Source organism: Trichomycterus rosablanca, chromosome 3 (genome assembly GCF_030014385.1).
Source record: "Trichomycterus rosablanca isolate fTriRos1 chromosome 3, fTriRos1.hap1, whole genome shotgun sequence".
NCBI classification, from domain to species: Eukaryota; Metazoa; Chordata; class Actinopteri; order Siluriformes; family Trichomycteridae; genus Trichomycterus; species Trichomycterus rosablanca.
In genome coordinates, this window is record NC_085990.1 from 5,859,647 (window position 1) to 5,881,969 (window position 22,323).

Consider the following 22,323-nt stretch of genomic DNA (forward strand, 5'->3'; position numbering starts at 1 on the left):
AATTCACCAGAGCTGCACAGGTTGCTACTGGAATCCTCTTCCACTCCTCCATGATGACATCACGGAGCTGGTGGATGTTAGACACCTTGAACTCCTCCACCTTCCACTTGAGGATGCCCCACAGGTGCTCAATTGGGTTTAGTCCATCACCTTTACCTTCAGCTTCCTCAGCAAGGCAGTTGTCATCTTGGAGGTTGTGTTTGGGGTCGTTATCCTGTTGGAAAACTGCCATGAGGCCCAGTTTTCGAAGGGAGGGGATCATGCTCTGTTTCAGAATGTCACAGTACATGTTGGAATTCATGTTTCCCTCAATGAACTGCAGCTCCCCAGTGCCAGCAACACTCATGCAGCCCAAGACCATGATGCTACCACCACCATGCTTGACTGTAGGCAAGATACAGTTGTCTTGGTACTTCTCACCAGGGCGCCGCCACACATGCTGGACACCATCTGAGCCAAACAAGTTTATCTTGGTCTCGTCAGACCACAGGGCATTCCAGTAATCCATGTTCTTGGACTGCTTGTCTTCAGCAAACTGTTTGCGGGCTTTCTTGTGCGTCAGCTTCCTTCTGGGATGACGACCATGCAGACCGAGTTGATGCAGTGTGAGGCGTATGGTCTGAGCACTGACAGGCTGACCTCCCACGTCTTCAACCTCTGCAGCAATGCTGGCAGCACTCATGTGTCTATCTTTTAAAGCCAACCTCTGGATATGACACCGAACACGTGGACTCAACTTCTTTGGTCGACCCTGGCGAAGCCTGTTCCGAGTGGAACCTGTCCTGGAAAACCGCTGTATGACCTTGGCCACCATGCTGTAGCTCAGTTTCAGGGTGTTAGCAATCTTTTTATAGCCCAGGCCATCTTTGTGGAGAGCAACAATTCTATTCCTCACATCCTCAGAGAGTTCTTTGCCATGAGGTGCCATGTTGAATATCCAGTGGCCAGTATGAGAGAATTGTACCCAAAACACCAAATTTAACAGCCCTGCTCCCCATTTACACCTGGGACCTTGACACATGACACCAGGGAGGGACAACGACACATTTGGGCACAATTTGGACATGTTCACTGTGGGGTGTACTCACTTATGTTGCCAGCTATTTAGACATTAATGGCTGTGTGTTGAGTTATTTTCAGAAGACAGTAAATCTACACTGCTATACAAGCTGTACACTGACTACTCTAAGTTATATCCAAGTTTCATGTCTATAGTGTTGTCCCATGAAAAGATATAATTAAATATTTGCAGAAATGTGAGGGGTGTACTCACTTTTGTGATACACTGTATGTGTGCATGTGTGTGTGTTTGCTCTGTGATGGACTGAGGAGCTGTCCGGGGTGTTTCTTGCTTTTATTCCAACGAATGGGGCGGCACGGTGGCTAAGTGGGTAACACTGTCGCCTCACAGCAAGAAGGTCCTGGGTTCGATCCCCAGGTGGGGCGGTCCGGGTCCTTTCTGTGTGGAGTTTGCATGTTGCAAGTGAGGTGAATTGGAGACACTAAATTGTCCATGACTGTGCTCGATATAACCTTGTGAACTGATGAACCTTGTGTAATGAGTAACTACCATTCCTGTCATGAATGTAACCAAAAGTGTAAAACATGACATTAAAATCCTAATAAATAAACAAACAATAAACCCCAATGAATCAGAACCACTGCGACCCTGACCAGGATAAAGTGATGGTAACACAGACAATGAATGAATGAATTATTGTACGTTACACTAAAATGTTGCCCAAGATAAATGTAAATGAACTGTGATGGAAATCAGCAAAAAATGCAGTGAAACTTATAATGCTAATCCAATCACTTCATGTTGGCTACATAGTGCACAACATACTGTTTTGGTCCCCTATGTGGTGCAGGGATTTGGCATCCAAACAAGCATAAAGTTTCAAAAATAATGTGAGTTTATATCCTGGCTCAGACGCCTGTGCATGGAACACCATTTATTGTTGTTTTTGTGTTTCTGTATGGATAGAAAAACAGTGAAACACATTTTTATTTAAATATATTTCTCCTAGCATAGACTACACCATAAGGTGACTTGTATGATAAACATTCACGTAACTTGTTACCATTATTCCCACATAATATCATTTCAGAACAGTCTCACGTTACTTGGGCAACATTTGGTAACACAACACGCTAATGAACCTGCCATGCCAGGAACACGACTGCTAATGCAGTGATTTATGTAAACAACTGCAGGCGTGGGGATTTTTGCCCAGGTTTGCTCACCTTCCAGTGGCGAGCGGGTAGTGGAGGCAGTGGAGCGGGGCAGAGTAACCTTGGCTCTGCAGCACAGTAGGTGCTTTTTACAGCATTTGTGATAAAATAGAAGCGAGTGGGACTGGATATAAACAAGCAACGTGGGATTCTGCCATCAGTGGCTGCTGCACTTTTATTTCCTGTCTATCAGCCTCCAAACTGGCTTCTGGCTTCGTTTTCCGCCTGGCTCCATCAACAGACTTTCTCTCAGTGTGTCAGCCTCGCTGCCTGTACAGCGGTACCTTGTAACTCCACGTCCCCTAAACTCAAATCCTTTTAAACTCAGGCCGCTCAGGTGGCGCAGTGGTAGAACACTTGCTGGTACCAGAGCTGGGTTCTCGAATACATTGTATGGAGTCTCATCTCTGCCTGCCGACTGGGCTGAGCGGCCACATGAACAACGATTGGCCTGTAGTTCAGATAGGGGTGGGATATTAAAAAGCCGGATAGAGTCTCTCTCATAATGCAGTTACGACCTCCGCTGGCTGGTTGATGGCGCCTTCACAGAGATGGGAAAAGAGTGCTGTCAGGGTGTGTCTCTCCGTACACAGTGCTGATCTGCATTGCACTCGTCAAAGTGTAGGACAAGATGCATACGGCTGCTGCCCACGTGTCAGAAGGAGCATGAGTTAGCTTCGTTCTCCTCAATCAGAGCGGAGATCGGCATAAGCATGACGCAGTTGGGCAATTGGACGAAAAAGTGGAGAAAATGCATAAACAAAATATATATTTATTAAAAAAATATTTGAAACTCAACGCCCTTCTTCGAGTAATGTATACACTTAAACACAACGTGTTTAGCTTTTAAAAAAAAAAAATTATTTATCGACTCTGCTACCGGTTGACTGCGTGCCATCCAGCGGGCACAATTGTCAGTGCCTGCAGCAGACACAAATTGGCCACAGTGTCTGCTGCGTGGGGAAATGACCAGAACAAGTGGGTGGGGTCTTTAAATGCTGTGCAAGGACACTGGTTAGCAGGCTGAGGCGCCTGTGCAGTAGCTCGGGCATAAAAGAAGTGGTCTGCTAGGACTGTGCACACGTCGGAGGGCACATGAGCAGCAATATAATACGCTCCTCGAATGCAATCAGGGATCCACAGCAGCGGAAGACAAATTGATAAATCACGAGGAAATGCATAAATAAATGAAAAAAAAAATTATTTAATCTCAAATTAACAATAAACAGCTGATTTGTTCAGCGCTCGGGTTGAGCAGTGCAGTAAAACGTCCTCAAAGTGTGAATATGAGAGGAATCTGCATGTGTGTGGAATAACAGTTACATTTATTCTGAAAGCTCCACATCTGTATCTGTGTTTATCTGGATTTTCCTCACTGTTTCACTTTTAAACTTGTGTTACAGCTCGAGGTGCTGAGAAATTTTAAGAATCAGCTTTTTTCAAGAGAGTCTAAAACGCCTATCATTAAAAAAAAAGCTTAACGTTGATTCATGTATTAAAAGAACGACACAGGAAAACTAAACCTCTCTTAATTATGTGCCCAGGTGGCGCAGCAGGATATTCCGCTTGCACACCAGCACCGAGTTTCTGAACTCCCCGGTTCGAAACTCAGTGTTGCCACCGGTCGGCTTGGCGCCATCTAGCGGGCGTAATTGGCAGTGTCTGCAGCAGATACTAATTGGCCACCGTATCTGCAGGGTGGGGGCCAGACTATGTGTGGGTGGGATCTTCATACGCTGTGTAAGGACCCTGATTGGCGGAAGAGACGCCTGTGCAGAATGCATGGGTGAGAAGAGGAGGGCTGTACACGTGTCGGAAGAGGCATGTACAGCGATGTGCTCTCCTTGGATGCAATCTGGTATCTCTCAGCAGCGGAAGACAAATTGAGTGTGCTAAATCAGGAGGAAAATGGGAATACAATGCATTAAAAAAACCTCTCTTAATTATTACTGCTTATTAGTTCTCTCCACTAATGAAATTCCTCACTTGTTGTTTTAGTACAATAAGTCATGTTAAGTTTTGTTCACCAGTGCAAAATACTGAGCGGAATACGGTATTCCAAGATCAAGTATCTCCACGATTAAGAAGCATAAGGAAACAATACAGACGTAGTGCTAAATTGCAGGTTTATTGTAGTGATAGCTCAGTGGTTAAGGTACTGGACTAGTAAATAGAAGTTTGCCGGTTCAAGCCCTGCCACCACCAAGTTGCCACTGTTGGGTCCCTGAGCAAGGCCCTTAACCCTCAATTGCTTATTGTGTTCAGCTCTTTGTGTAAGTTGCTTTGGATAAAATCTGCTAAATAATGTAAATGTATTGGATTTTTAACTGTTTTCAATTGTATTTCAGTGTTTTTATATTATATGTATTATTTTAGTGTATAAGTGTCAAAAACTACCCATTATTTTACATAAGCCTAAAATATATGCAGTTCCACAAGACCATGGAACGCATTAACAGGTTTTCCATACATCCTCATGGGAGAAAATACCTTGAAACTCAACGCCAATTGACGTCAAGTTTCAAGATACCACTGTTTCTCACTCCGCAGTGTTACTTTAACGTTTGCTCTCACTCCTGCCTGCGGTGTTGACACTTTTAATCTGTCGTTGTCTCTTAGTACCCTTTCCATACCGCTTTGAACGTGTGTTTTTTTGCGACTGTGTGTTTCTGTGACCGTGTGAGCCACTGTCTGGGTGTGTCTCTGTGTGGAAAGATCTCAGAGCGATGGCTGGCTGGCAGCAGGCAGAGGCTTGTCTGGACCTCATTTGCATTGTTTAATAAAAGGGGCACTTTGAGGCTGAGCCAGCTGCTTGTCAGTCACCGAATCTGTACAGACCTAAACAAATAACAACCTGCTTCACTCACCTACTGCACAAAAAAACACTCTCTAGCTAAAACACACTGGTTGGTAGATGCTCTCACATCGCGTTCTTCGTTCTTCACGCTAAAGGTCAAATAAAAAAAATGCTTCTTACAAGGACGCTGAAGGTGCAGCGTGCTGATGAATAGGAATCCACGCGTTAAGAGGATTAAAACGCTCCCCCCATAGACTCTCGTACTGTGGCCACTGTACTCACATTGTCATTGCTGCCATTGTCATTCGCGAAGTGCGTCTCAATTTTGACCTGCAGCTTTGGAACGAAGGAACACTGGACAGTGAACAAAGAGAAACAGAGAGAAACACAGAGAAAGATGCTGGTTAGAGGAAACGCTGGAACAGGCAGTGAGTGTGTAACGATTGCATCAGTGTTAATGTTAGTCTGTGAGGGTACTTACTGAGTACTCTGCAGAAACAAACGCCAGCAAATGGAAAGAAAAAGAAAAAAACAAACTGAATAACAATCAAGGATTTTGCTCCTTATTAAAATAAAAACACTAAATCAAGACTTGTACTTATTGTAGCTGGTACATGAAATTTTGTGTATGTGTTTTATAAAGCAAACATAAATGATGTCTTTACTCTTTTAACAACAACCACCAAAAACCATATACCATATGCCATGATTGCATCATTCTGTGTACATATTATGTATTGTTGGCATATAATGCAAAGTATAGTATAATATATGTCATATATCAATCACTATTGCACATCAGTCACTTTAACAGTATATGGAGCTGCTATGCTGTATATGGCTACTGTCATCGCTATATTGCCTTGCTACTAATGCACGTGACACCTTATATTGAAACTGCTGGGATCCTTTTACTACTACCTCATATTTCTCATATGCACATTCACACATATTTCATGCCTGTCCATATGTACAAATGAAGCACTGGACTACGTTCTGTCTGTCTCTGTCTGTCTGTGTGTCTGTCTCTATCTATCTATCTATCTATCTATCTATCTATCTATCTATCTATCTATCTATCTATCTATCTATCTATCTATCTATCTATCTATCTATCTATCTATCCATCCATCCATCCATCCATCCATCCATCCATCCATCCATCCATCCATCCATCCATCCATCCATCCATCCATCCATCCATCCATCCATCCATCCATCCATTAGGGATGTAACGATGCACCACAAGACAGTTAAAAATCGGTGCACATGTGCCATGATTCGAATCGGTTATTCATTTAAGATGAATCGATATTCACTTTACGGCACTTCACAAAGTTGCCAGGTAGGGGACTTCCACCCATCCATCCATCCATCCATCCATCTATATATTATATGCTATAAGTATTTATGTATACTTTATGTGTTCTGTACACTTTGTCACCCCCCTTCCATTTAACAATTAAAAGGGACCCTCATAGAACCCCCACTGACCAAATGATGTTTGGGCGGTGGACCATTCTCAGTAATGCAATGACACCTGCTCCAGTTACACAAGCATGTATACTACATTATCAAACAAGAGTGTATAGTACAGCGCTGTATTATAGATAAATGTGTATGTATAACAAATACAAAAATACACACGTGAAACTGACCTGTGATGGTGTATGGGTAGAAATTCCAGGCCTTTTCTGTTACATAGAAGATCATGGGGACAAATTTCTTCATCCAGGAAGGTAATTTACTAGAATTTAGAAATACTGTTATTAGTGGAGTGACAGCAATGTGATCACAGCTTTTGTGCTTTTTAATATGCAGCGTAAATAAAGAGACTCCATTCAGTAAACCGCTAACCGCTGCTGGTCCTCCAACAAATCAAATACTTTATGAGTCCAGTACTAAATGTACACACACACACACATACAGAGAGAGGGAGAATAATCTATTCACTGTAATATATAACAGCTGTTCAGTTTTACTGGGGTGATTAATAGATGTATGTATGGACGGGTGGGGCACATGAGGACAGAGCTATACATGTGGAAGACTGTACAAAGTGCTTTTTATCAAAGCACCTTTAGACTCATCAAAGATTTGCTTTTTGCATCAGTTTGCAAAAATACCTTTTAACGTAATTATGGCCCTTAAATTTAATTAATTTCATTATTAATAAGCACATTTCAGGGAATACATTTAGTTCTACATGTACCCAAGTTTTGAGTTTGTATTCTGAATAAAATGCTGACCTATTCAGGTTAGTTGCAAGCTAAGCACCCATAAATAGTAAATGGTTGATTAAGGTTCTCAGAAACATACGCACTAGTTTTTTTGTCGCTGGTATAGAACCTGCAAGAGTTTTAAACCTTTAGTTTATATATATTTATAAATAAAAGTACTTTAAGCTTTATTGTCATGGATCCAGCCTCTCTGTGCTCCTGGAGTGCTTCTATGTGCCACCCCTCTCTCCGGGAGCACATGTTCGAGGAGTGTGTTTTTGCTCTTAGTCTCAAGCCAATGCCCCTTTTGTGATTGGTCTCTGGTTAAAGATCCACGTTTAGGGAAAATGCTCAGGGCATTTCAAGAGGCAAGTGGTTCATTCATTGGAGACTATTTTGCTTTGGTTTGTCACGATTTTGAGTTTGCCTTTGTCATGTCGGTTCGCTTCCTAGCTCATGTAAGTATGCCAAGAGAAGTCAGTATAAACGTTTTGTACCTCCACTATTCTAAACAAGGGAAGCTGCAGCCTAGTGGTTAAGGTACTGGATTGGTGATCGGAAGGTTGCCGGTTCAAGCCCCACGACTGCCAGGTTGCAACTGTTGGGCCCTTGAGCAAGGCCCTTAACCCTCAATTGCTTAGATTGTATACTGTCACAACTGTAAGTCGCTTTGGATAAAAGCATCTGCTAAATGCCGAAAATGTAAATGTTAAATGTTCTTTTGGTTTAGTTTGGAATTCCCTTGTCTAGTTACTGATCTTTTCTAGTATATGCTCTTGTCTAGTTACTGCTCTTTTCTAGTTTATGCTCTTGTCTAGTTACTGCCCTGGTCTAGTTTATGCTCATGTCTAGTTACTGCCCTTGTCTAGTTTATGCTCTTGTCTAGTTACTGCCCTTGTCTAGTTTATGCTCTTGTCTAGTTACTGCCCTTGTCTAGTTACTGCCCTTGTCTAGTTTATGCTCTTGTCTAGTTATTGCACTTTTCTAGTTTATGCTCTTGTCTAGTTACTGCCCTTGTCTAGTTACTGCCCTTGTCTAGTTTATGCTCTTGTCTAGTTACTGCTCTTGTCTAGTTACTGCACTTTTCTAGTTTATGCTCTTGTCTAGTTACTGCCCTTGTCTAGTTTATGCTCTTGTCTAGTTTATGCTCTTGTCTAGTTACTGCCCTTGTCTAGTTTATGCTGTTGTCTAGTTACTGCCCTTGTCTAGTTTATGCTCTTGTCTAGTTTATGCTCTTGTCTAGTTACTGCCCTTGTCTAGTTACTGCCCTTGTCTAGTTTATGCTCTTGTCTAGTTACTGCCCTTGTCTAGTTTATGCTCTTGTCTAGTTTATGCTCTTCTCTAGTTACTGCCCTTATCTAGTTTATGCTGTTGTCTAGTTACTGCCCTTGTCTAGTTTATGCTCTTGTCTAGTTTATGCTCTTGTCTAGTTACTGCCCTTGTCTAGTTTATGCTCTTGTCTAGTTTATGCTCTTGTCTAGTTTATGCTGTTGTCTAGTTACTGCCCTTGTCTAGTTACTGCCCTTGTCTAGTTGCTGCCCTTGTCTAGTTACTGCCCTTGTCTAGTTTATGCTCTTGTCTAGTTACTGCCCTTGTCTAGTTACTGCTCTTGTCTAGTTTATGCTCTTGTCTAGTTACTGCCCTTGTCTAGTTACTGCCCTTGTCTAGTTCATGCTCTTGTCTAGTTACTGCCCTTGTCTAGTTTATGCTCTTGTCTAGTTACTGCCCTTGTCTAGTTTATGCTCTTGTCTAGTTGCTGCCCTTGTCTAGTTACTGCCCTTGTCTAGTTTATGCTCTTGTCTAGTTACTGCCCTTGTCTAGTTACTGCTCTTGTCTAGTTTATGCTCTTGTCTAGTTACTGCCCTTGTCTAGTTACTGCTCTTGTCTAGTTTATGCTCTTGTCTAGTTACTGCCCTTGTATAGTTACTGCCCTTGTCTAGTTCATGCTCTTGTCTAGTTACTGCCCTTGTCTAGTTACTGCTTTTGTCTAGTTTATGCTCTTGTCTAGTTACTGCCCTTGTCTAGTTTATGCTCTTGTCTAGTTACTGCCCTTGTCTAGTTACTGCCCTTGTCTAGTCACTGCCCTAGTCTAGTTTATGCCCTTGTCTAGTTACTGCCCTTGTCTAGTTACTGCCCTTGTCTAGTTTATGCTCTTGTCTAGTTACTGCCCTTGTCTAGTTATTGCCCTTGTCTAGTTACTGCCCTTGTCTAGTTTATGCTCTTGTTTAGTTACTGCCCTTGTCTAGTTACTGCTCTTGTCTAGTTACTGCCCTTGTCTAGTTTATGCTCTTGTCTAGTTACTGCTCTTGTCTAGTTACTGCTCTTGTTTAGTTACTGCCCTTGTCTAGTTACTGCTCTTGTCTAGTTACTGCCCTTGTCTAGTTTATGCTTTTGTCTAGTTACTGCCCTTGTGTAGTTACTGCCCTTGTCTAGTTTATGCTTTTGTCTAGTTACTGCCCTTGTCTAGTTTATGCTCTTGTCTAGTTACTGCACTTTTCTAGTTTATGCTCTTGTCTAGTTACTGCCCTTGTCTAGTTTATGCTCTTGTCTAGTTTCTGCCCTTGTCTAGTTTATGCTCTTGTCTAGTTACTGCTCTTGTATAGTTACTGCCCTTGTCTAGTTTATGCCCTTGTCCAGTTACTGCTCTTGTCTAGTTACTGCTCTTGTCTAGTTTATGCTCTTGTCTAGTTACTGCCCTTGTCTAGTTATTGCCCTTGTCTAGTTACTGCCCTTGTCTAGTTCATGCCCTTGTTACTTTGCTCATGCTTTTTGTTTAAGTCTTGTTTAGTTCATGTCTTGTCTTAGTCTAGTTCATGTTTAGCTTTGTTCATGTGTTCAGGATTATCATTAGCATATATCCTAGGTCTTGTCCTGTGTACCCTTGTCTTGTTTTTAGTTATTAATACACATTTTGTTCAACATCGCTGCATGTGTGTCCGCCCCCTCTTGTCACGTCTTAGCCCAATTCGTTACAATCATATTAATGTTCAAGTGTTTTGAATAGGATACCCGAGCTTATGGCCATGGTCACTCAGTAATAGTGTACATCCTAAATTACTTCTATATGCACTTTATTTTTAAAAAATAAAGCAATTTAAAGGTACAAAAGACATCTCAGAGACAAAGAATGTTTTTTTATTCACAGGGTTTCTTAACTTGTGACCTACAGGCTGTTTTCAGTCCGTAACACACAGACAGGTCAGCACTTTTATAATACAGGCGTCTCATTTTTAAACATTAATATATTAATGCTTCCTGTGAGGTCACTGGCCCTGCTGATCTAAAAAAAAGTTGAGATCATTGATCTTAATTTATTATTTTCTAAACAATTACAGTTGTGACTGTAGCTCAGCTTGGTAATAGTGTATAAAATCTCAGTCAGTACACTGTACAGTTAGCTCCAGGAGAGCAGGCTTTGGCTGGTCACATGCACATGGCTAGTCTGATCGGCTAAATGGCATAACATTCATTCTGCTGCCAAAAAGCATGTCTTCTATAAATGTCCATTTAAAACAAACAGCCCACTTATTGTCTGTCCACTGCTTCATCCTGGTCAAGGTCGATTCATTGGACAAAAGGCCTGAAAACATCTTGACGGGTTGCCAGTCTTTGGAATCGTGGGAGGAACCTGGAGCATCTACACGGTCACTGGGAGAACATGCAATCTCCACACAGAAAGGACCCTGGCTGACCAATCGGAGAATGGAACTGAGGCTTTCCTTGTTTGAGGTTACAGCGCTACCCAAATGCCACCTCCAAATTGTTTTCATTATCAATTACTGTTTTAGGTATTTTTTAAGCATAAAAATAATCTTATATTCACATTTGCAACTTTGTGTCTGTTTTACTTACATTTTATTACATTTACAACTTTTGTTAGTGTTTTATTTTAGTTAGTTTGTAAATGGGGCTGAATGAGGGGAAACACTGGGGTCAGCTGCGCCATTGATCAAACACTAATGAAATAAATAGAAGCAAATGGTGACCACTGCTTCCAGTTCTTATAATACATCCTTTTATTATTTATAGCTATTTATAGTACCACAGAGCAGATAGTACCACAGAACAGATAGTACAGAGCAGGTATTATTTAGGTGGTGGATCATTCTCAGCACTGCAGTGACACTGACATGGTGGTGGTGTGTTAGTGTGTGTTGTGCTCATATTATATTTTGCTCATATGGTAGTTTAATAATCAAGCACACAAGTAGATTTATTTTCCTATTAAAATCTAAATGTCTTTGCACTTTGGTTTTTCTAACACACTGATGGTTTAGGAAATTTCCTCTACTGCTGGCACTCTGGTAATTCTGTTTTTTTCATCTCAGCCGCTTGTGATTTTGTGTGTGTTTGGTGTGTGTGTGTGTGTGTTTGTGTGTGTGTGGTTAGCTGGCTAGTAAAAATGCAGCTACACTCATATAGAATTACTGTTACATTAGCCAAACCAGATGGAAGGGGAGAGGAAAGTAATTCATGTGCAACCTGCTCAAGTACTTTTCCGCTCAAACACGGGGCTGAATAATTATTCATGTATTCACCAGTTACTCTAAATGCTAATGCCTGTGAACACGCAACACTTATTCAGTTAGATCTAAAACCTGAGAAAAAATAAGATCAACATATGTACACTTGTAATTACAATCTACACCCGACACAATCTGCATCAAGCTAAGATAAGCAGTGTAAACTTCTCTTTATAGTTTTATTTATTTTTTATTATTTATTTTTTTTATTTATGCATTTTTCCCCCAATTTAGTGTAGTCAATTTGTCTTCCACTGCTGGTGGATCCCTGATTGCAGTCGAGGTGGGTATATTGCTGCTCACGCCTCCTCCAACCTGTGTGCAGCCCTTTGCGGAAACCTTTTTCACTCTGCACAGACTCCTCTCTATCTGTTAATCAGGGTCCTTACACAGCATTTTTTTGAAGACCCCACCCACATAGTCAGGTCATCCCGCCCGAGCAGAAACGTGTCTGCTGCAGGCACTGCCAATTATGCCCGCTAGATGGAGTTCAGAATCTCGGCGCTGGTGTGCTAGCGGAATATCCAGCTGCGCCACCTGGGTGCCCATATTTTACATTTTTAAAAGCCACCTATTCTTCCAATTTAACGTAGTCAATTTTGTCTTCCACTGCTGGGGGATCCCTGATTGCAGTCGAGGTGGGTATATTGCTGCTCACGCCTCCTCTGACCCACGCGCAGCCCTTTGCGGAAACCTTTTTCACCTATGCACTCTGTACAGGTGTCTCTATCTGCCAATCAGGGTCCTTAAACAGCATTTGGAGACCCCACCCACATAGTCCCGCCCTAGCAGAAATGTGTCTGCTGCAGGCACTGCCAATTATGCCCGCTAGATGGCACCCAGCGGACCGGTGGGAACACCGAGTTTCGAACCAAGGAGTTTAGAAGCTCGGCACTGGTGTGCTAGTGGAATATTCCGTGCCCATATTTTACGTTTTTAAAAGCCACCTTTTGGTAAATTCTTCCAATTTAGCCATTTCCAATTCCCTATTGCAATTCTTCTGTACAACGTAATTCCTAAGCTGGGGTCAAAGCACAGGGTCAGCCATTGTATAGGTTTATGGACCTTGCTCAAGGGCCCAACAGTGGCTGAATGGCAGAGCTGGGATTCGAACTCTAGCTCTCATAGCCCAAAGCTCTTACCCAGTAGGCTGCAGTTGTCTCTAATAATTAACATTATTAATAAATTATCCAGGGCGGCACAGTGGGTAGCACTGTCGCCTCACAGCAAGAAGGTCCTGGGTTCGATCCCCAGACAGGGTGGTCCGGGTCCTTTCTGTGCAGAGTTTGCATGTTCTCCCTGTGTCTGCGTGGGTTTCCCCTAGGAGCTCTGGTTACCTCCCACAGTCCAAAAACATGCAGTCAAGTTAATTGGAGACACTGAATTGCCCTATAGGTAAATGGGTGTTTGTATGTACAGTGTATCACAAAAGTGAGTACACCCCTCACATTTCTGCAGATATTTAAGTATATCTTTTCATGGGACAACACTGACAAAATGACACTTTGACACAATGAAAAGTAGTCTGTGTGCAGCTTATATAACAGTGTAAATTTATTCTTCCCTCAAAATAACTCAATATACAGCCATTAATGTCTAAACCACTGGCAACAAAAGTGAGTACACCCCTAAGAGACTACACCCCTAAATGTCCAAATTGAGCACTGCTTGTCATTTTCCCTCCAAAATGTCATGTGATTTGTTAGTGTTACTAGGTCTCAGGTGTGCATAGGGAGCAGGTGTGTTCAATTTAGTAGTACAGCTCTCACACTCTCTCATACTGGTCACTGAAAGTTCCAACATGGCACCTCATGGCAAAGAACTCTCTGAGGATCTTAAAAGACGAATTGTTGCGCTACATGAAGATGGCCAAGGCTACAAGAAGATTGCCAACACCCTGAAACTGAGCTGCAGCACAGTGGCCAAGATCACCCAGCGTTTTAAAAGAGCAGGGTCCACTCAGAACAGACCTCGCGTTGGTCGTCCAAAGAAGCTGAGTGCACGTGCTCAGCGTCACATCCAACTGCTGTCTTTGAAAGATAGGCGCAGGAGTGCTGTCAGCATTGCTGCAGAGATTGAAAAGGTGGGGGGTCAGCCTGTCAGTGCTCAGACCATACGCCGCACACTACATCAAATTGGTCTGCATGGCTGTCACCCCAGAAGGAAGCCTCTTCTGAAGTCTCTACACAAGAAAGCCCGCAAACAGTTTGCTGAAGACATGTCAACAAAGGACATGGATTACTGGAACCATGTCCTATGGTCTGATGAGACCAAGATTAATTTGTTTGGTTCAGATGGTCTCAAGCATGTGTGGCGGCAATCAGGTGAGGAGTACAAAGAGAAGTGTGTCATGCCTACAGTCAAGCATGGTGGTGGGAATGCCATGGTCTGGGGCTGCATGAGTGCAGCAGGTGTTGGGGAGTTACATTTCATTGAGGGACACATGAACTCCAATATGTACTGTGAAATACTGAAGCAGAGCATGATCCCCTCCCTCCGGAAACTGGGTCGCAGGGCAGTGTTCCAGCATGATAATGACCCCAAACACACCTCTGAGACGACCACTGCTTTATTGAAGAGGCTGAGGGTAAAGGTGATGGACTGGCCAAGCATGTCTTTAGACCTAAACCCAATAGAACATCTTTGGGGCATCCTCAAGCGGAAGGTGGAGGAGCGCAAAGTCTCGAATATCCGCCAGCTCCGTGATGTCGTCATGGAGGAGTGGAAAAGCATTCCAGTGGCAACCTGTGAAGCTCTGGTAAACTCCATGCCCAGGAGAGTTAAGGCAGTTCTGGGAAATAATGGTGGCCACACAAAATATTGACACTTCAGGAACTTTCACTAAGGGGTGTACTCACTTTTGTTGCCGGTGGTTTAGACATTAATGGCTGTATATTGAGTTATTTTAAGGGAAGAATAAATTTACACTGTTATATAAGCTGCACACAGACTACTTTTCATTGTGTCAAAGTGTCATTTTGTCAGTGTTGTCCCATGAAAAGATATACTTAAATATCTGCAGAAATGTGAGGGGTGTACTCACTTTTGTGATACACTGTATGTGTGTGTGTGTGTGTGTGTGTGTGTGTGTGTATGTGTGTCTGCCCCGTCCAGGGTGTTACTGTGTGCCTTGCGTCCATTGAAAAGCTGGGATAGGCTCCAGCACCCCTCCCATGACCCTAATTGGATAAGCGGTTAAGGAAGTGAGTGAGTGAGAATAAATTATCCACGGTTTTGGATGTGATGTTTGGGGTTGTGTGTCCACAAACTTTTGGCCATCTATTAAAACAATAAAACACTTCATTGCTGAAGAATTACGTATCATATTAAGGCAGTTCATAATAGCATGTGGGTGTGATTAGTCCTCTAGAGGTAGAGTTTGACCTCCAGGCTTGTTTGCTGATCTGTACAAAATTTTGTCCTTAAGGAAAAGATCAACATCAGTGCAATAACTCACACACACTGATTGTGAGTGTAGGGTTACTGACTGCGTCTGCTCTTACCTGGTGAGGTAAATGCGCTTCTCTGTGACTTGGCCTGGTCCATATTTGGGGTGTGTGTCAAGCTCATTTCGAACGACCTCCACCCCGTCCCCTCCCTCACTCTGCTCATGACTGTGCTTGGTGATCATGTACAACTGCCCAATCCTATACTGAGAGAGAGAGACAATTATTGACAACAGACACAACAAGAATGTGTTAATAAATCAACTGATTAAACAATAATAAGAATAAGAATAAGAATAAGAATAAGAATAACATAATGGACAGATGGAATGCCTTTATTTGTCATATATACACAAACATTTTAGGTATTTAGCAGACACTTTTATCCAAAGCGACTTACAGTACTGTGACATTATATAATCAAAGCAATTGAGGGTTAAGGGCCTTGCTCAAGGGCCCAACAGTGGCAACCTGACAGTGTGAGGCTTGAACCAATGACCTTTCAATTACTGGTCCAGTTCCTTAACTACTAGGCTACAACTGCCCAATACATGTGTGCAGTACAATGAAATTCTACGAGGGATTTTTAATAATATATAAAAGTTTCCACACTTTTATATTTTGGTTACAAACAGTGAGGGTGGGAGGATTAGTAATCGGTCGAGAGACTCTTATAGTCCGGATTTAGCGCCATCTAATTTTCACCTTTTTGGACGCTCTAAGAAGCTTTAAGGGGAAGAAGATTTTCATGTAATGTTGATGTAAAAGCAGCGCTGCATCAGTGGCTACGAGCTCAACCAAAAATGTTTTTTTTGCTGATGGCATTAAAAAGTTGGTATGACGCTGAGAAAAAGTGATGTTATTTGTTTTTGAAATTCTTAATAAATAGTGTAGTTTTGAAAAGTGCGGAAACTTTTTGAAGAACCCTCATACAACTAGAAACTTTGTACTCTTATTTTGCCTCTGCTTGAACTTTTTTGGAGTGTGCTGCAGGCATTAAATTTAATCTACCAATAAGCTGATCAGTGAAATCACTGGAAATCTTTTCTTCCTACTTTTATAAGTTCAAGGCAAATTACAAATTCTTTTTTATTTCATCATACAAAAGCGTCCCAACATTTTAGGAAATGGTTTTGTATGCATAAGGTGGTTTTGTGCCTCAGTGATGTAGTTCTGTGGAAAAAAAACACCCCAAACCAAATACATTTAAATGAACAAAACCAGTGCTGTGATGTATTACTTGACTATTTGTTCTGAATGTTGCTCTTGAAAAACGTGCATTTATCATCGTTCACCAGTCAGTCCCGGTGAGGACGGTGACGATGATTCTCATTACCCAGGCATCCAGACTGACATTTACTCAAACGGGACGAGGAGGGCCACAAAGAGCAGAGGAATCTTTAGTTTCCATTTACGTTACGATGATGTTGAGAACAATACAGGGCAAGGTTTCCAGGACGGGTGCTTTTGTATGCCAGGTTAAAGCTGGTAGACTAGTTAATCTGGATCAGATTCAATCAAAACCCTGTTTAACGTCTCCATGTGTGTGAATTTTCTTCTTCAAGCCTGAAGGGGTTTAATGACTTTAACTGGTCCAACTTGTTTATTGAAGCAGCAAACATCCAACCTCTCTCTTTCTCTCTCTCTCTTTCACACACACACACACACACACACACATACACACACACACTTACACACACAAAGCTGACGTACATAAGAACTTAATGTTTCACTGCTCACCCATCCAATTTCCCCGGTTTAAAGTTTCACTTCAGATAACATGTACATGGTCAAAGGCTAAACACGTTCACTTAGTTCAGGTTAGCAGAGATCAGTGTGCACAGAGGTAAACACACGGACCATTTACAAGCTCGTAAATTCCTTCAAAACGTCCAGTACAGATAAAACCTACACTTGCTTACCTCCTCCACAGTGAGAGGCATGCAGATTCTGTACTCCTTCATCAACATGGTTTGGTGTTTTGTGCTGTCGGCTGGTCTCTGTCCCGTCCTGTTTTGTTCTGCGCTGAGGTACTGTAGCTTGATCTATCTGCAAACTTTAGCTTGCAGTGGCATGCTAAACAAAATGCATGCAAAATCCAGTTCTGTACAAAATCCCTCTCCTTTCTCTCTCACGTTCTCACTTCCTCCTTCTGTGCTTCTCATTTAGTGGCAAATATTTCATCAGGACTGAAGCAGAACTCACTAAACCTTTTCTTTATCTCCCCTGTTCTTCTTTCTGGACTGACTTTGAGTGTTTTCTTTTGTCTGCCATTAGCTCCCAGTGCTTTCAGTTTTCGAATTCCTTCTGTGCTTATCTTCCTTCTTTAGCCGTACGCCCTCCCCCTCTCCACACCTCTTTTCCTTCCATCCTCCACCTACCTCTCTCTGTACTCTCTCACCTGAGGTGAGACGTTCTGATATCGACTTTCTCAATCTTTTGAATGTTTGATACACACTCTCACAGCCCTTCTGTATCATCATTACTGTCTCTTTGCTGATGTGTACTGATAGTTGTATACACTCTTTAGGATGTTGCATTAAGCTTTAAGCTTACACATTCTGCTGCATTAACCAGATGGATCCAGCAGATAAAAGCAAGCTTAATGTTTACCATGTTTATGAACGAGCTTCCCTAGAAACAAGAGGTTACAGACTGCTGCAAAAGTACAGAGGTCTGAATATAAAAGTGCCCCAAATGGATTATTTAATACAAATAAAAATGGCCTGTATGTATTAATATTTATTAAATTTAATTATTTATTATATAACATTATATATTATATTTAATTATAATAAATATTTTAAATATAATGGGAAACATCTACAACAGGGGTGCCCAATACGTCGATCGCGATCTACAAATCGATCGCACAGTGCACGCTGGTAGATCGCGCCTCATTCAAACAGGTCAACGTGATTGACATGAAATGTGGCCACTGTTTCTTTAATTTGCTGTTTGTTACCAGAGCTACGCCTCAGCCCACCCAAAGTTTTCATTCATCAGTAGCCCGTTTGCGCCATTTTTGCATTTTTCCTTTTGTAACTTACACTGCAAAAAATGATTTTTTGACTTAGTAAATAGAGTGAAGATTTTTATAGTACTTTCTACAATAATATACTAGTACGGTCTTGCTACTTAAGAAATTCACACATAAATTAGTGTGTTGCTTGGTGTTTCTTTGTAACTATTTGTCATCAAATACATTCGTAAATTTTATTCTAAAATTAAAATTTTAGTAAAATTTACTATTTTTTTTTTATTTCTTGGATTGAAGCAAAGCGCTAAAAACTACTAGTAAATATTACTATACGTTCCACGCATGCGCATTGCGATTGCCTGGCTGGCAAGTGCGGACATGTTCCACACACGGAGTGCAAACGAGCTGCTGATTTTTGGATCATTTTTTGGAAGTTTTTCGGTTGTCTGGGACATACTTTGGCCAAAGGGGACTGTTTTATGGTAAGTTGTCACTTTTTAAGAAAATATTTTACCATGCCAGCTCTTAATATGTAAAACATCATTTAACTTTCTACACTCTTGGAGCCAAATTAGTGTCAGTCATCATCGCAGAATTAATGTTATGTAGTTATGTTAATCGTGATTACATGTTCCTTTTAATGTACGTGGACTTAAAATGTTGGTTCTAAAATAGCTCTTTTGTCTCATGATTATGAAAGCCCATTTTGCCACTTGAAAATAAATCTGTATGAAGCTGTAGTCCCGGGTTTTTCAAATACAGAATTCGCATCATTAGGCGACCTTTGAGCAAACCTTGAGAAAGTAAAATTGAATCATAATATGTAACATAACATTATGAGGTCTACATAAACTTCATAATTACTAACGTATAATGTTATTTTTTAATCTTTGTCTTAGGTGAAAGATGAGTTCAGTAGGATAACTACAGTCCACCTGGAGCGAGTGTTTCTGACAAACTTGCACTTTTACTTGCATCTATTTTTATTTATTTTTTGCTGCAAGGCTTCAGAAAAAAGTTTGAAAGATACAGCTATTAAAATATACTTGAAGCAAAGTGTTGCAAAGTAACCTTTAGGGAAAAATTTCTAGTAAAATCCAGATAGAATTGTGAGTAACCTTTACTTGAATATATGGTCTGTTAAATTTACTAGCAGTTTTTACGTGGAGAAAAAAGTTTTTTTAAGTAAATCATACTCCACATTTTTTTGCAGTGTACACTGTTTGTGAAGATGAGTGTGCAACCAAGCAAAAAGAAACCAAAAACGGTTTTGTTTGGTCAAGAATACGTGGATGAAGCTGACAGAGAAATACAATCTGACATTTATATGAAGTTAAAATTTAATTTAGCATAAGAGCAATAAAACCGTTTTCTCCAGTATATGTCTCAGAAGATTTTATCAGATTATTTTATCAGAAGAATTTGGCCTCTCTTTTACCTCTTACCCTATCCTAAACTGACCCAATTACACTAGTATGGTCAGGGCTCATTACAGTCCTGACAGCCAGGATTCAGTACCTGCATGAGCTCTGGATCATTGTGTACTGGTCATGTACTGTAGGATGATTGTGACATGAGTCTTACACAATGTTGGCACTGTGAAAGAAGACACCCTGCTTCATCATTTCATTAGAAAAAATGAAGAGCAGAAAAAACAGAAGTGATAGACTGGTCATCTACGATAAGCAATCTTCACCACTTCTAAATAAAAGTTACAAATAACAATTAGGTTAGGAGCCACTGCTGGCTGTTGTAGTTCACTGGTTAATGTACTGGATTAATAATCAGAAAGTTGCTGCCAATCCCTGTTCAATCCCTGTTACCGCCAAGCTGCCACTGTTGGACCCCTGAGCAAAATCTTAGTTGCTTGCATACACTGATCAGCCATAACATTAAAACCACCTCCTTGTTTCTACACTCAATGTCCATTTTATCAGCCCCACTTACCATATAGAAGCACTTTGTAGTTCTAAAATTACTGACTGTAGTCCATCTGTTTCTCTACATACTTTTTTATCCTGCTTTCACCCTGTTCTTCAATGGTCAGGACCCCCACAGGACCACCACAGAGCAGGTATTATTTAGGATGTGGATCATTCTCAGTACTGCAGTGACACTGACATGGTGGTGGTGTATTAGTGTGTGTTGTTCTGGTATAAGTGGATCAGACACAGCAGCGCTGCTGGAGTTTTTAAATCCCGTGTCCACTTACTGTCCATTCTCTTAGACACTCCTACCTAGTTGGTCAACCTTGTAGATGTAAAGTCAGAGACGATCGCTCATCTATTGCTGCTGTTTGAGTTGGTCATCTTTGAGACCTTCATCGGTGGTCACATGACGCTGCCCACGGGTTGCTGTTGGCTGGATATTTTTGGTTGGTGGACTATATTCAGTCCAGCAGTGACAGTGAGGTGTTTAAAAACTCCAGCAGCATTGTTGTGTCTTATCCACTCATACAAGCACAACACACACTAACACACCACCACCATGTCAGTGTCACTGCAGTGCTCAGAATGATCCACCACCTAAATAATACCTGCTCTGTGGTGGTCCTGTGGGGGTCCTGACCATTGAAGAACAGGGTGAAAGGGGGCTAACAAAGCATGCAGAGAAACAGATGGACTACAGTCAGTAATTGTAGAACTACAAAGTGCTTCTATATGGTAAGTGGAGCTGATCAAATGGACAGTGAGTGTAGAAACAAGGAGGTGGTTTTAATGTTATGGCTGATCAGTGTATGTATTCAGTCATAACTGTAAGTCACTCTGGATAAAAGCATCCGCTAAACGCTGTTAATGTAAATCACTGGCCTTTTTTCAACAGTCCATTTTTGTAGGGTCGTGGTAGCTTAATTCTGCACCAAATCTTTATGTTCCACTTGATCTGTTTCTCTTAGTTTTCCATAATACAAGCTTGTTTTGGTAGCGCTTTAGCAGAATCCTTTTAAATAAAGCAGAATAAGTGGTGACAAAGCAAGTCATGTGGAACCCTGCTTTCTAAAACCCTACCAATCCTAAAAAAAGGAAAAACTTTAGTCAGAGTCCAACTGGATTTCTTTAAGGCAGAGCATCCAAGGAGCCGAGGCTACAACACCCAGCCGCACACACATTACTGTGTAATGAGTCGCAATGCAGAAAAATGTAATGAACCATCGGGAGGAACGTCTTTCCCTGTGAGAAATGTTTGATTTGTCTGGCGCTGATACATTCTGCTCTCCTCCTCTGATAGTGTATTTCGTTTTAACCTTGCAGACACTCGCTCCCTCTGACGGGAAAAGACAAACAGAGGAGTGAAAGAGGACTTTATTTTAGGGTTGATTTAGTTCGGCAAACCTACATGCCAGTATGTTTGTAAGTTATTTTTAAGTTGTACGTTATTTTAACGTCATGTTTATACACACTTTGGTTCCATTCATGACAGGTTACCCATGATTCATTAATTCAAGTTTAATGTCAAACACAGTTACTGACAATTTTGTATCTTCAATATTGCACATTTTTGGACTGTGGGAGGAAACCGGAGCTCCCGGAGGAAACCCACATACAGTGCCTTGCAAAAGTATTCAGCCCCCTTGAACTTTTCAACCTTTTGCCACATTTCAGGCTTCAAACATAACGATATGAAATTGTAATTTTTTGTGAAGAATCAACAACAAGTGGGACACAATCGTGAAGTGGACCGAAATTTATTGGATATTTTAAACTTTTTTTAGAAATAAAAAACTGAAAAGTGGGGCGTGCAATATTATTCAGCCCCCTTGCGTTAATACTTTGTAGCGCCACCTTTTGCTGCGATTACAGCTGCAAGTCGCTTGGGGTATGTCTATCAGTTTTGCACATCGAGAGACAGAAATTTTTGCCCATTCTTTCTTGCAAAACAGCTCGAGCTCAGTGAGGTTGGATGGAGAGCGTTTGTGAACAGCAGTTTTCAGCTCTTTCCACAGATTCTCGATGGGATTCAGGTCTGGACTTTGACTTGGCCATTCTAACACCTGGATACGTTTATTTGTGAACCATTCCATTGTAGATTTTGCTTTATGTTTTGGATCATTGTCTTGTTGGAAGATAAATCTCCGTCCCAGTCTCAGGTCTTTTGCAGACTGCAACAGGTTTTCTTCCAGAAT

General features: G+C 41.4%; 1 protein-coding gene across 1 annotated transcript in view; it reads right to left on the minus strand.

Annotated features, from left to right (window-relative positions):
* The window catches only part of pitpnc1b (phosphatidylinositol transfer protein cytoplasmic 1b), a 31,231-nt gene extending 14,030 nt beyond the window's left edge, over window positions 1–17,201 (minus strand). The window contains exons 1-5 of the mRNA XM_062991755.1: window positions 17,143–17,201; window positions 15,278–15,426; window positions 6,691–6,779; window positions 5,514–5,521; window positions 5,315–5,386 (exon numbers count right to left, since the gene is read on the minus strand). Coding sequence (XP_062847825.1) covers window positions 5,315–5,386; window positions 5,514–5,521; window positions 6,691–6,779; window positions 15,278–15,426; window positions 17,143–17,190 — 366 coding nt within the window. The 5' untranslated portion in view covers window positions 17,191–17,201. The remainder of the gene's footprint in view (window positions 1–5,314; window positions 5,387–5,513; window positions 5,522–6,690; window positions 6,780–15,277; window positions 15,427–17,142) is intronic.
* Between the last annotated feature and the right edge of the window lie 5,122 nt (window positions 17,202–22,323).